This window comes from Rhynchophorus ferrugineus, unplaced genomic scaffold, assembly GCF_030347505.1.
Source record: "Rhynchophorus ferrugineus isolate W39M unplaced genomic scaffold, kcgeb_rfMv2 rfM12, whole genome shotgun sequence".
In the NCBI taxonomy this organism is placed as follows: domain Eukaryota; kingdom Metazoa; phylum Arthropoda; class Insecta; order Coleoptera; family Curculionidae; genus Rhynchophorus; species Rhynchophorus ferrugineus.
This window is the reverse complement of record NW_027472591.1, coordinates 1,445,470-1,460,901: the sequence shown is the minus strand read 5'-3', so window position 1 is coordinate 1,460,901 and position 15,432 is coordinate 1,445,470. Positions and strand designations below refer to the sequence as shown.

Here is a 15,432-nt window from a genome sequence, read left to right as displayed (position 1 = left end):
TCTTCGCGGATAGAGTGTGTGTCGCAAATATGCCCCACGTTAAACTATATCAATTATTGTATACCTGATGACGACCCTTCAGGGTTAGAGGACGTGCCGCAAATATGCCCCACGTTTAACGGTTCGGCCTATTGTATACCGGATGATGACCGACCTTTCGGGGATAGATTGCGTGCCGCAAATAAGCCCGTTTAACGGTTCTGCCTGCTGTATACCGAATGACGACTTTTCGATGTTAGAGTTCGTGCCGCAAATACGCCTTGCTTATAAAAGTCCCGCCCATTGTATACCAGATAACGATACTTCAGCATGCAGTGCTTGTGGCAAATTCGCCCCACCTTTAACGGCTCGACCTACTGTATACCGGATGACGACGCTTCAGGGATAAAGGACGTGTCGCAAACACGCCCTACGTTTAACGGTTCGGCATATACCGGATGACGACTCTTCGGGTATAGAATGCGTGCTGCCAATACGCCCCACTTTTAAAAGTTCTGCCTATTGTGTCCCGGATAACGACACTTTGGGGACAGAGGACGTGACGGAAATACGCCCCACGTTTAGAATTTCTCCCTATTTTATACCAGATAACGATCCTTCCATGATAGAGGTTGTGCAACAAATACGGCTCACGTTTAACGGTTCTGCCTATTGTATACCGGATGGATTGTATACCCTTCGAGGATAGAGTGCATGTCGCAAATATGCCCCATGTTTACCGGTACTACCCATTGTATACCGGATGACGATCTTTCGATGATAGAGTGCGTGCCGCAAATACGCCCCACGTTTAAAAGTTCGGCCTATTATATACCGGATGACGACACGTCGGGGATAAAGTGCGTGCCGCAAATACGCCAATTTAACGATTCTGCCTATTGCATACCGGATGATGACCCTTCGATGATAGAGTGCGTGCCGCAAATGCGCCACACGTTTAACGGCTCGACCTATTGTATATCGGATGACGACCCTTCGGGCATAGAGTGCGTGCTGCCAATACGCCCCATATTTAAAAGTTCTGAAAATATTATTCCGGATGACGACCCATCGGTGATAGAGGGCTTGACGCAATCAAGATCCACGTTTAATTGTTCTGGCTATAGCATACCGGATGAGGACACTTCGGGGACAGACCACGTGTCGCAAATATACCCCACGATTAACTGTTTGCCCTAATGAAAACCGTTGTCATTAAGTCCTCATATCGGAGATAGAGGGCGTGCCGCAATTACGCGTCATGTTTAATCAATCTGCCTATTGTATACAGGATGACGAGCCATCCGTGATAAAGGACGTGATGCAAATACGCCCCACGTTTAAAGGTTCGGCCTATTGTACACCGGATGACGACCCTTCGGAAATCGAGGACGTGACGCAAATACACCCTACATTTAACTGTTCGCCCTATTGTATAACGGATGACGACTCTTCAGGGATAGAGGACGTGCCACAAATACGCCGCACGTTTAAAAGTTCTGCCTATTGTATACCATATGACGACACATGTGTGATAGAAGACGAGCCGCAATTACGCCCCACGTATAAATTTTCTGCCTGTTGTATATCGAATGACGGCATTTCAGGGATCAAAGAGGGTCGCAACGAAGCCCCACGTTTAACTGTTTAGCCTATTGCATACCGGATGAGGACACTTCGTGGACAAAGGACGTGACGCAAATACGCCACTTGTTTGAAGGCTCGACCTATTTTATAACATTATTGATGACGACCCTTCGGAAATCGAGGACGTGACGCAAATACACCCTACATTTAACTGATCGCCCTATTGTATAACGGATGACGACCTTTCAGGGATAGAGGACGTGCCACAAATACGCTCCAGGTTTAGAATTTCTGTCTATTGTATATCTTATGATGACCCATGGGTGATAGAAGACGTGCCGCAATTACGCCCCTCGTATAAAATTTCTGCCTATTGTATATCGAATGACGGCATACGACCCACGTTTAACGTTTCGGCCTATGGTAAAGCAGATGACGACACTTAGGGGATAGAATGCGTGTCTCAAATATGCCTATAGGTTTAACTGGTTGATCTAATATAAACCGGATGACGACCCTTCGGGTACAGAATTAGTGACGCAAATACGCCCCACATTTAACGGTTCTAGCTATTGTATACCTGATGACGAACCTTCAGGGATAGAGGACGAGACGCAAATACGCCCTGCGTTTAACGGTTCGCCCTATTGTATACCAGACGACGACCCTTCGGGGATAGAGGACGTGCCGCAAATACGACCCACGTTTAACTGTTTGTCCTAATGAAAACCGGATGACGACCCTTCAGCGATAGAATGCGTGCTGCCAATACGCGACACGCTTAAAAGCTCTGTTTATTTTATACCGTATGACGACCCATGATTGATAGAGGACTTGTCGCAATTACGCCCAACGTTTAAAAATTCTGCCTATTGTGTACCGTATGACGACCCTTCCGTGATAGATGATGTGCCACAAATACGGCCCACGTTTAACGGTTCGGCCTATTGTATACCGGATGACGACATTTCAGGGATAGAGGACGAGCGGCAAATACGCCCTACGTTTAACGGTGCTTCCAATTGTATACCAGACGACGACCCTTCGGGGATAGAGGACGTGCCGCAAATACGACCCACGTTTAACTGTTTGGCCTAATGAAAACCGGATGACGACCCTTCAGCGAGAGAATGCGTGCTGCCACTACGCGACAAGCTTAAAAGCTCTGTTTATTTTATACCGTATGACGACCCATGTGTTATAGAGGACGTGTCGCAAATACGCCCCACGTTTAAACGTTCTGTCTATTGTATACCGGATGACGACTCATCGGTGATAGAGGACGAGCCGCAATTACGCCTCACGTTTAAATGTTCTGTCTATTGTATACCGGATGACGACGCTTCGGGGACCGAGGACGTGACCCAAATACGCCCCACGTTTAAAAGTTCTACCTATTGTATACTGGATGACGACACAACGGTAATGGAGGACGAGCCGCAATTACGCCCAACGGTTAAATGTTCTGCCTATTGTATACCGGATGACGACTCATCGGTGATAGAGGACGAGCCGCCATTACGCCCCACGTTTAAATGTTCTGGCTATAGTATACCGGATGAGGACACTTCGGGGACAGAGAACGTGTCGCAAATATGCCCCACGATTAACTGTTTGCCCTAATGAAAACCGTTGTCATCCAGTTTTCATATCGTAGATAGAGGGCGTGCTGCAATTACGCGCCACGTTTAATCAATCTGCCTATTGTATACAGGATGACGACCCATCCGTGATAAAGGACGTGATGCAAATACCCCCCACGATTAAAGGTTCGGCCTATTGAACACCGGATGACGACCCTTCGGAAATCGAGGACGTGACGCAACTACACCCTACATTTAACTGTTCGCCCTATTGTATAACGGATGACGACCCTTCAGGGACAGAGGACGTGCCACAAATACGCCGCACGTTTAAGAGTTCTGCCTATTGTATACCATATGACGACACATGTGTGATAGAAGACGAGCCGCAATTACGCCCCACGTATAAATTTTCTGCCTATTGTATATCGAATGACGGCATTTCGGGGATCGAAGACGTGTCGCAAATACGCCCAACGTTTGAAGGTTCGACCAATTTTATGACGGATGACGACACTTCGATGATCGAAGACGTGTCGCAACTACGCCCCACGTTTAACTGTTTGTCCTATTGTATACCGGATGACGGCTGTTCGGTTATAAAGTGCGTGTCGCAAATATGCCCCAAAATTAACGATTCGGCCTATTGTATACCCGACGACGATCCTTCCGGGATAGAGGGTGTGCCGCAAATACGCCCTACGTTTAAGGGTTCGGCGTATACCGGATGACGACTCTTCGGGTATAGAATGCGTGCTGCCAATACGCCTAACGTTTAAAAATTCTGCCTCTTGTATCCCGGACGACGACACTTTGAGGACAGAGGACGTGACGGAAATACGCATTACTTTTAAAGGTTCTGCCTTTTGTATACCGGATGAGCAAACTTCGGGTATCGAGGACGTACGCAAATACGCCCCACGTTTAACCCTTTTGCCTATTGTATATAGAGGGATAGAGGGCCTGCCCCAAATACGCCTCAGCTTTAACGTTATTAATTATATTTCCTGTAATCCTAAACGCGATGACCATATTTAACTTCGACGGGAGGCTGCTATTGCCCTTAGGAAAAATAAATTAAATGGCATATAGCCATAAACGTGATAAAAATTAATACACATATTTTCGAAGTCACTCTTGGAATACTTTACCTTATTTTTAAATAACAATCTCGGGCTGTATCATATTTTACAAAACTTATTCCATATTATTAGTAAAATGATTATTTTAACGATACTTACATATATAGTTACGATATAACAGATTATAATGATATAATATTATTCAATACAATTAATAACTACAATATATATTTCTCAAAATTCTGTTGTTATAAAATGTCAGCTACTGTTTAACATTTAATTTTTTAAAATTTATATTAAATTGTGGTTCTGAAAAGAACCGATTTTGCAGGAAAGTAGTATATTTTGAAATGTAGACCATTTGTCTATGGCTCTGGTGCTTGTTAAAGCTCTGAGCTGGTCTTTCCTACGTAAGACTCGGGAACAGTTCACGGACGGGTCTCCGAGCGGCTGTTCAGTACCGTCGCGACATTATTGCGTATTTTGATCGCTAATTCCCTATCGTGTTTTCTCCCTGATCTCTAACTGACCGCTTTATTGCGCGCCAGCATTCGTCTCCTCTTGGCTGCCATCCTGTGATATTTTCCTTGTTTACTATTCCCTCTGCATTCCTTAACTGGTAGTTTCCGTCGGCTGTCCGATATCTGTTTCGGGCCTCTACACTTTTCCCAATTTCGCATGTCTCCAATATATGCGTCGTGTCTTCTGGACCTGTGCGACACTCGCAGAGTCCGTCGGTCTATTTTAATTTAAATCTGTGCAGGTAGGCTTGCATATTTCCGTGTCCTGTCATCAGTTGCACAGCCTTCCTGCTCAGTCCTATATTTTCGCTCCCCACTTGTTGGCAGTATTTGTAGAGGGTTCTCCCTTTAATTGATTGCTCACAATACATTTACCATCTTTTTTTTACTTCTCCTTCCTTGATTCTCTTGATGGTTCTGGTGCTGATCCATCCGTGGTTTTTCAGTCCTATTTCTTCGTTTACAGTGGCTTCTCTCGCGAGTCTGTCTGCGGTTATCTTTTCCTTCGTTATCATTCTCCGGCACCATTTTAGCGATATTTCACTACCGCTTTTCTGCAAATCTAGCAAGGTTGCTTTGATTTGCATTATGTCCTTATTTTGTGTGTTTGCGTGCTCGGCCCACCATATGGACATTCTACTGTCCGTTCGAATGGTGATTGATCCCGGTAGGCTTCTGTCCCGTACCAGAATTCTGCCGCTCTGGAGCTCGATTCGTCTTTTATCTTTAGACTTATCTCTTCTGTCCGAATCACTATTCCTATGCCTGCTTTTCCTTCCTTAGCACTAGCGTCTGTCCATATCTTGGTGTTTCCGACGCTATTTGTCCGATTTTCCCACGGTTCCCCCCATGGCCATGGAAATTTCTTTGGTTCTAATCCTTTTGGCCCATTGGGGTATCCGTATTTTTCAGCAGCTCACCCCTGAATCTCGGCTTCCAGGTATAGGGTTGATGTTAAAGCTATTACCTGCAGAGCATTATTCTATGTGGTTCGATAGGCGCCTGTGATTGCTAACCCTGCCGTTTTTGTGCTACTGCTAGCCTTGTCCTAGCCCTTCCCATCGAGGCCCTGTATCCCCATATTTCTGCACCGTATAATACTGCGGGTTTTATGACCCTGTCGTATATTTGACGCATGATCTCTGGTGTCCTAGGGTTGCTTCTTCTGCGCAGTGTTCCCCAGAGTCGGCACATCACTGTTTTCTGTTTTCTTCCTCAAAGCTGTATGTGTTGTATATACTGCTGTTTCCTGTCAATTGTCACACCTAGATACTTTATTGTATCTTTGACCTGGATGATGTCTTCGAGAAGTTTGACCGTCGGTGGTCTGCTGTTTTTCTTGCTCCAGAAACAGCAAGCCTCAGTCTTTTCCTTGTTCTATTATGCTCCTGCGCCGTAGGCCCATTTTTTTTGGCAATTTTCCCAACAGTTGTTCCAGGCAAGGTCCAGCCTGTTTCTGATGTATTTATTGCTGAGAGCAACCACCTGGTCGTCCGCGAATGCCTGAATTCTCATTCCGCAGTCCCCTACTTCTGATTCAGAGACTTTGTGGAACCAGCTGTTCATGCCCAGCAGCCATAGCGTTGGCCTTAAGCTTAACATTTGCGGACATCCCTTGTCAATTTCCATTGCCACCTGGTTGCTGATGATTTTCCTTCCCGTCAAGAAGCTGGCTATTGATCTTGCCATTTTCTTATTTATTCTGCTTCTTCGCAGTTCTTGCAATATTTCTTCCTGGGCTGCTCTGTTGAAAGCGTTTCGGAGGTCCAGCGTCAACATTAGAACGCGTTTCCTTTGTTCTTTTTCGGGTGTTGAACCATTTCAGTAGATCACGCACAGGTTTTACGGTTGACCTGTTTTTCCTGAAGCCGTACGGCCTTGAGTCGTGTAGCTCCATTTTCTCCGCCATTGCCTGTAGTCTCTGATTAAGTACTTTGTCTAGTACTTTTCCTAGCGTTTGTAGGAGGCTGATGGGTCGTTCGCCTCCGTCGCTTTTCTTTAACCAGCACAGTTTGGCCGTTTTCCATATCTTAGGAAAGTATACCGCGTTGTAACAGTTCCTGTACAGCGTCAGGAACTCGTGTTTTTTCGAGATCCAGACATTCTTCAGGAGCTCGTTTGGTATGCGGTTTTCCCCTTCTGCCTTTCGTATTCTCATGTTCTCTATAACCGATTGGATTTCTCCTTCGGTTATTTCTTCCTCGCCAGTCTCCGTACCCGGCCATTCCTCGCTCATGACTTCGCGAGTTCGCTCTGTTTCCTCCAGCTCCATTGCTGGGTGGTATTTCTCCACTCTTTGTTTTTCGGCTGCTTCTCTTGCCTACAGGGTTGCGTCTTTAGGCGCTGCTACCACTTCGCCTCTTCTTTTGCCCATTTTTCTGATGGCTTCCCAATAACGTCCCACGAGTTTGTTTCTATCAGGTTGTTAATCGCCTGACTGTCGTGCCCGGTTTTCTTTTCTCGTATCATTTTCCGATACTCTCTCTTCAGTTCGTTGTACTCATTCACTATTTGTTGATTGTCCGTGCTTCTTCTTATTCTCCTCTTCAGTGGAGTTAGCGCTCGTTTATGTTCCGCACACTGCCCGTCCCACCATTCATTGCCATTTTTTACCATGATGGTTTTTCGTTTTACCAGTCTTCCTGCTGCATGAATGGCTTTTTGAAGTCTGGCCGCCTGCTCCTCAATCACTTCGTGTGTTACTGCTTGTCCGATATTGGTCTCTATTTCTTCCAGTTTCACCCTGACCAGATCCCAATCGGTGCTGGCGAAATCCCATATTGCCCTTTTTCTTGGGTTGGTTTTCCCATTTCCGCTCGACACTCGATATTCAATATATCTGTGGTCGCTTAGTGTTCCCTCGTCACCTTTGATTTTCCATTCTTCCACGTGTATTCCCCTACTCCACGTGAGGTCCATGTGCCCTGTGCCCCTATTACAATCGAAGCTGGGCACCGTGTAGTCTCCTTCTGCGAGCTCTAGGCCGTGGCTGATTGCCCAGTCTAGAAGTTCCTCACCTCTTGGTGAGCTTCTGGAGCTTCCCCACAACGTGTGTTTTGCGTTGAAGTCCCCGGCGACTATCCATTTGCCTCGGTATCTGTTTATTCCGGCGGTGAGTTCGTCTAAACTTTTCAGTGCCCTCTCGCTTGGTTCCTCGTAGACGCTTGTGATCAAGGCGTCCTCTATTGCGATTGTTGTCACATTTTTTCTTGACAACTCCTCCATCAGTAGGGACTAGATTTCTTCTCTGGTCCAGATTTGACTTTTGCTTCCCGTGATCTTTCTCATGAGTTTCCAACCTTCCCATGCCTGTGTCCTCGGCGTTGGTTCCTGGAATAGTACTATCTCCAATCCATCTCTAGTAGCATATTGAAATACACATAGGTATGTGAATTAATTTACTTAGATCTGGTATATTTGGTGACTGCTTTGGTACCTTCGCTAACGGCATGCTTAGCCAATTCAGCGGGTAACAATCACCTAACGGCGGGTTGGATTTCTCTGCTCGTGATCTGGTCGATCTTTTATTGTAATGGGCGAGGCGCGACACCTCGGCGGCTATCCTTTCGAATATATCGTCTACGAAAAATGTATGATCGACATGGCCTTGGTGGAGATACCCGTATCGGGATGAACCTGCTTTAAAACTTTGTATATGTAAATCGCATAGCTTTACTTCCTCACGCGCTTCTTTTTCTTATCGCTCTTAGAGTTATTTTTCTGGGCTTTTCCAGCTTTCTTGGCCGCCTTACAGTTTGTCTTTGGTGGCAATTCGAAATAAAAATCCGGACGCCTCACGTACCTCAAAGAGTACTTAACTAAATAAATGCCTTTAATTCTAGAACTTATAACATTCGAAGGAACACTTCTAAGCCCCGCCCACAGCCCTTGTTAGAGTCTGATTGGTCGCGTATGATATATCGAGTTTGGCTGGCGAACAAAATTCCAGGCCGATCTGTAAGAAATTTTCAATACCGTTTTTGATTTAAAGGTGAGCAGTATCTAACAACGATCGAGATTAACGTGTCCGGACGTGGTAAACGCGGAAATGTGAAGGGAAAGGCGAAGTCTCGTTCCAATCGTGCGGGATTACAATTTCTTGTCCGTCGTATTCACCGACTTCTAAGGAAAGGAAATTACGCCGAACGCGTAGGGACCGGTGCTCCCGTTTACTTAGCTGCCGTAATGGAATATCTGGAGGCCGAAGTTCTCGAGTTGACGGATAACGCCGCTAGCGACAACAAGAAAACAAGGATTATCCCTAGGCATTTATAATTGGCGTTCAGAAACGACGAGGAATTGAATAAACTGTTATCTGGCGTTACTATTGCCCAGGGCGGCGTTTTGCCTAACATTCAAGCAGTATTATTGCCTAAAAATACAGACAGCAAAACCGTTGGAAGCGGACGTTGATTTTTGTCCTGTTTTCTTTTCGACGGCTTTTTTTGGCAGAAGCTTTTTTCTCGGCCAGAGTTGCAGATTCACCTTTCTTACTTTTAGCTTTCTTAATTGAGACGGCTGTGGTCGTCTTTTTTTCCGTTTTATCCGAGGTTTTTTTGGCAGACGCTTTTTTACCCCCGGCTGTCGTAGCTGACGCGGCACCTCCTACTGATTTTCGCTTATTTTTCTGTAAGGTTTTGGCAGTGGCCGTTTTTATTTTCTTCGTACCTGCGGCTATCGTACCTCCTGCTTTACGTGCCGAAGCCGCTAATTTAAATGATCCGGAAGGAATTTCCGCTTTTATCTTTCAATCCTTTAATTGCATTCGTTACTATATCAGCGATCGGAGGATGACTAGCTTTCGATTTAGAATTCTTCGCCTTGCTCGATGTGGATTTTTCTTTTTCCCCCCCTGCAGACGAACCTTCGCTACTGGCTGTAGCTGATGCGGCTCCCTTAGCCAATACCGAAGATGAATTCGACCCGGTCGGTGTGCCTTTTGACGATGCGTTAACAACGGCGGCGGAGTTTCCTCCACTCCCTTGATTCGACGAAGGAAAAACCGCTTGTCCGCTAATATCGACGTCCGACATTCTGATATAATTTCTTAATTTTCTTATAAGAACGTTCTTATCACGATTCGTTTGACAAAGTTACGTACGTGCGTATGTTTCACTTTCGCGTATTTTAACTGTCTGACGGCCGCTCTCATTTAATGCGTACCCTATATGATATGAGCCGAACGCAGAACTGAACGGTCGAGCGCGAACGACGTTCCATATTTCGGCTTCGTCGAAAAGTTCATCGAGCTTGGAACCGTTTACTTATTTCTCATATTAAATACATAAATCCTTTAGAATATCATATGATTTATGTTCGAGGCGTTAAAAGATAAAACGTGGTTGAAGTAGCCATCTTTGCCAATAAATTCTACGTTGACTATCGTCCTAAAAGGAAGCACAAAATCAAGCGTTGCTCCCGATTCTGTCGAAACTACCAATTTTCATTCGAGTTATAGACTATCCGTTATAACTATGAAAATATATCTTTTCAAATCTACGTCTCCTGATATATCGTCTTTTGATATAAATGCAATTCCTTACAGATTTAATGCTATTATTGGAGAAACGGGACATATTATTTCTAATTGATGCCGTACAGATTGTTCATTGTCCAAAACGAATCTATATCGAAACGTACCGTTGTCGAATTAACTCCAAGGAAACAATAACATGAAAAAATTACCGATCCTATACTAATATACTTCTTTTTTAACGGTTTCTTAATACCATCCGAACTCTGGGTTACAATTGAACGTATCGAGTGAGCAACGATATCGAGACTTCTATGAAAATATCGCGTCAAACCCTTCTCTACCGGTACAATGCTCATATATATTTTAGCTTACTCTGCTTCTTTAGTTGAAATCTGTTTTCATAAATAGTTATCTCTTTGAAACTATCAATTTTTATTACATCAATAAATACATAAAAGGCGTAGGTAATACGTAGGCAGAGCGTTTATCTCCATACATACGCGCGTAAAACTACCGTTTCCTCTTTGAAATCTTAAGGAATCTATCATTTACATTTAATATGAAATCTTATCTTAAACTTTGCCTATCTTTTTATATTACGATCGTCTATTATAATGCAGTATATTTGTTACTTTGCAAGTAAATCTTAGAATAATGGAGCAAATATTTTATAAAATTTAACATCATAATTTATCATCTTAGTCCATATTCGAATAATAAATTTCTTTTTTTAATGGTAGTAAAATTGTGGCTCTGAAAAGAACCGTTGTTTTCTTTAGTCGAATAGATACGTTGTTCTGTTTTAATTGGTCAGTATATATAATACTTTATTTAACCGCAAAATCCATATAGAGTTCGTCTTTGGCGTTTGAGGGCGTATACTACATCCATTGCGATAACGGTTTTCCTTTTGGTGTGTTCGGTATATGTAACGGCATCTCTGATGACCTTTTCCAAAAACACTTTTAAAAAACCTCTGGTCTCTTCGTAAATCAGACCAGATATACGTTTTACGCCGCCTCGTCTAACCAATCTTCTGATGGCGGGTTTCGTAATACCTTGGATATTATCAGGAAGCACTTTGCGATGCCGCCTAGCGCCTCCTTTTCCCAAACCTTTACCACCTTTACCTCTGCCCGTCATGATTTATTCAATTTAGTATTAAAAAAATCAAATTTATAATCGAATTGTGCGTTGTACACCTCGAATACTACAGGTAACTGTTTCAATTTCAAATCCAACCATAGGTTTTGTTGAGTTCGAATCGGGTCCCGCCCACAGATGCTAGCTGGACCAATCAGAATATCTTCACACATTATAAAAAGGGAGATTTCTTTGACACCTTCGATCAGTTTCATAAAGTCCATTGGCGGTTGCTGTTGTAATTCTTCCTATACGTTTGAAGTCAAACTCGTTTAGACGATGGCTCGTAACAAGTAAACTGCTAGAAAATCAACCGGAGGTAAGGCTCCCGGAAAACATAGCCAGCAAAAGCGCTCCCGGTACCGGTGATGTTAAAAAATCGCATCGTTACAGACCTTGTACGGTCGCTCTAAGAGAAATCCGACGCTATCAGAAGAGTACCGAATTATCGATTAGGAAATTGCCTTTCCAACGATTGGTTCGCGAAATCGCTCAGGATTTCAAGACCGATTTGCGGTTCCAAAGTTTGGCAGTCATGGCTTTGCAAGAAGATAGCGAGGTCTATTTGGTTGGTCTCTTTGAAGACACCAATTTGTGTGCGATCCATGCTAAACGAGTAACCTGTATCATGCCTAAGGACATTCAATTAGCCAGACGTATTAGAGGCGAACGTGCATAAATGCTATGACGGTTATATATTAAAGTCGTTTTCTGTATTTATATAAAAAAAACGGTTCTTTTAAGAAACACCTTCTTCTGTTAGAAAAAGGAGATTAATATTTTTTTCTGTGTATATAACGCTTTAGCTATGATATTTGTGAATTGAATTTAGTGCATTATTCTCACAAATATATTGTGAATATTGAGAAATCCTTAGTAAATAAGGTGTGAACACCTGCTGGATTGACTTGAAGTTTATATCACGATAAGAAAGTAGTATCACATATACTGTTATTATGCTACCGTAAAGGAATGAATATATAAAATAAATTATTTTTTGTGGGTATTTTAACATTTTTATGAACGATTATTTTATTTTAATTTACTTCACTTCGTATATATCCTTTCTTCTTAATAGTAGTTTATTTCTTTTTTTTTTCTTTAAACATTTTCGGGCTCTGAAAAGAGCCGTTTTCCCCCCTTCATATTATTATGATCATCAGAAGTGGTATATTTAGTGGCAGCTTTGGTACCTTCACTAACGGCGTGCTTAGCCAATTCACCGGGTAGCAATAACCTAACGGCGGTTTGGATTTCTCTGCTCGTGATGGTCGATTTTTTATTGTAATGGGCGAGGCGCGACGTTTCGGCGGCTATCCTTTTTTATATATCGTGCACGAAAGAATTCATAATCGACATGGCCTTGCTGGAAATAGCCGTATCGGGATAAACCTGCTATAAAACTTTGTATATGTAAATCGCATTGCTTTCCTACCTCATGCGTTTCTTTTTCTTGTCGCTCTTAGAGATATTTTTCTGGACTTTTCCGGCTTTCTTGGCCGCCTTACCGCTTATCTTTGGTGGCATTTCGAAATAAAAATCACGACGTCTCACGTACCTCAAAGAATACTTAACTAAAAAAAATGCCTTTTATTCTAGAAATTATAACATTCCAAGGAACACTTCTAAGCCCCGCCCACATCCCGAGTTAAAGTCTGGTTGGTCGCGTATAATATACCAAGTTTCGCTCGCGAACAAAATCTGTAAGAAATTTCCAGTATCGTTTTTGATTTAAAGGTTAGCAGTACCTAACAACGATCGAGATTAACATATCCGGACGTGGTAAAGGTGGAAAAGCGAAGGGAAAGGCGAAGCCTCGTTCCAATCGCGCAGGATTACAATTTCCTGTCGGTCGTATTCACCGACTTCTAAGGAAAGGAAATTACCCCGAACGCGAAGGGGCCGGTGCTCCCGTCTACTTAGCTGCCGTAATGGAATATTTGGCGGCCGAATTTCTCGAGTTGGCAGGTAACGCCACTAGAGACAACAAGAAAACAAGGATTATCCCTAATCATTTACAATTGGCCATCAGAAATGACGAAGAACTGAAAAACTCCTCTCCGGTGTTACCATAGCCCAGGGCGGCGTTCTACCAAACATCCAGGCCGTATTGTTACCGAAAAAAGCAGATAGTAAAACCAAATAAGTTACATGAGCCTTAGGGCTTTTGAGTCGTACAAAAACCTTTTAACTATCGGTCATTTTCAGGACCACCAATATAATAAAACAAAAAAAAAATTAATATTAAAACACATATTATAACTTGCTTTTACTAATTATTTAAAATACCCTAATAAACAGTTTAAGTATTTTAAAGATTGTTTTTTGGGTGTGAAAGATTTTTCTAGCGGTTCTCCTTTAGTAAAATCAACCGTATTATGACATCGCGCCTTGTATATAATATATGTAATTAAAGATGAATTAGTGGGTCGGTCGATTAAGTAAGTATAGAGTTTTGGAATCCAAACCGTCAAATAATTAGGGCCAATCGAAATCGGCCATCATCGATATCTCTTCTGTTGATCTCTCGATATTACCCGTTTTATATTTGCCACGTTTACGATACGGAATTACAGCATTAATGCTGTGAATTGTACATAAATTATTATTTTAGATAAAACTATGATGATTGTAATGATTATAAGGTTATAGTTAAACCTAATAGAGCTTCAATTTTTTAAATATTGACAAATTTGTGGTTCTGGAAAGAACCGTTGTTTAATTTTTGTAAAATTAATTTTGAGTATCACGTTTCATGTTAGTTCGCGAATAAACTATGTGGCTTAACCTCCAAACCCGTATAATGTACGTCCTTGGCGTTTCAAGGTGTATACTACAACCATTGCGGTAACGATTTTCCTTTTGGCGTGTTCGGTATATGTAACGGCATCTCTGATCACGTTTTCGAAGGACACTTTTATAACACCCCTGGTCTCTTCGTAAATCAGACCAGATATACGTTTTACGCCGCCTCGTCTAGCCAATCTTCTGATGGCGGGCTTCGTAAAACCTTGGATATTATAACGAAGCACTTTACGATGCCGTTTGGCTCCTCCTTTTCCCAAACCTTTACCACCTTCACCTCCGCCAGTCATATTTTATCGAATCTAAACAAAAAATATTAAATGATCTCGAATAAGTAGCGCGCCCACAACACAAGTGCTTCGGACAACTGTTGTCGATTGTTTTCAGTCAGCCCGGTTTTGTAGACTTGGGATTGAGTTCCGCCCACTAGCACAAAACGGACCAATCAGATTAGATAACACGTTATAAAAAGGACTCTCTGATTTTATGACAAAATCAGTTCGAAAGGGGTCGCCGTCGTTTGCGTTTGATACTTATTCTCATTATCTCTAATTTAAAAATATGGCTCGTACCAAGCAAACTGCGCGAAGATCAACAGGAGGTAAAGCTCCTAGGAAACAATTGGCTACCAAAGCGGCCAGGAAAAGCGCTCCAGCTACCGGTGGCGTTAAAAAACCATATCGCTACCGACCCGTGACGGTAGCTTTGCGGGAGATTCGTCGTTATCAAAAGAGCACCGAATTATTGATTAGGAAATTACCTTTCCAACGATTGGTTCCCGGAATCGCTCGAGACTTCAAGGCCGATTTACGTTTTCAGAATTCGACGGTGATGGCTTTACAAGAGGCCAGCGAAGCTTATTTAGTCGGTATTTTTGAGGATACTAATTAATCTGCGATACATGCAAAGCGAGTAACTATCATGCCCAAGGATATTCAGCTAGCCAGACGTATCAGAGGCGAACGTGCCTAAACTATTTTCTATCATTTATAATACACTAATTATATTCGTATTTTGCAAAAGAAAAAAAAACGGTTCTTTTCAGAACCACCTAAATTTAATTAAACAAAAAGAAGATATTTCAATTAATATTCTTTTATCCATTTTTAAATAAACACTTCACTAAAAGTCAAAATTTGTATTTCAATATTGGATACTACAATATACTGGAATTTTTTAAAGATTATTTCTTTTTTTATTTATCTAAATTGTGGCTCTGAAAAGAACCGTTTTCTCCTTTATGATATTCAAGGCTT

General features: G+C 42.6%; 2 protein-coding genes and 1 pseudogene across 2 annotated transcripts; 1 reads left to right on the top strand and 2 right to left on the bottom strand.

Moving 5' to 3' along the window:
• Positions 1-11,059: 11,059 nt before the first annotated feature.
• On the bottom strand, positions 11,060-11,371 carry LOC143205500 (histone H4-like). Its single transcript, XM_076418667.1, has one exon. It carries the CDS (start codon positions 11,369-11,371, stop codon positions 11,060-11,062), a length of 312 nt encoding a protein of 103 aa, XP_076274782.1.
• A 2,783-nt stretch (positions 11,372-14,154) lies between these two features.
• LOC143205501 (histone H4-like) lies at positions 14,155-14,466 on the bottom strand. Its single transcript, XM_076418668.1, has one exon. The coding sequence runs from the start codon at positions 14,464-14,466 to the stop codon at positions 14,155-14,157; it is 312 nt and encodes a 103-aa protein (XP_076274783.1).
• Positions 14,467-14,737: 271 nt separating this feature from the next.
• Positions 14,738-15,148, top strand: LOC143205629 (histone H3-like; annotated as a pseudogene).
• The last annotated feature ends 284 nt before the right edge of the window (positions 15,149-15,432 follow it).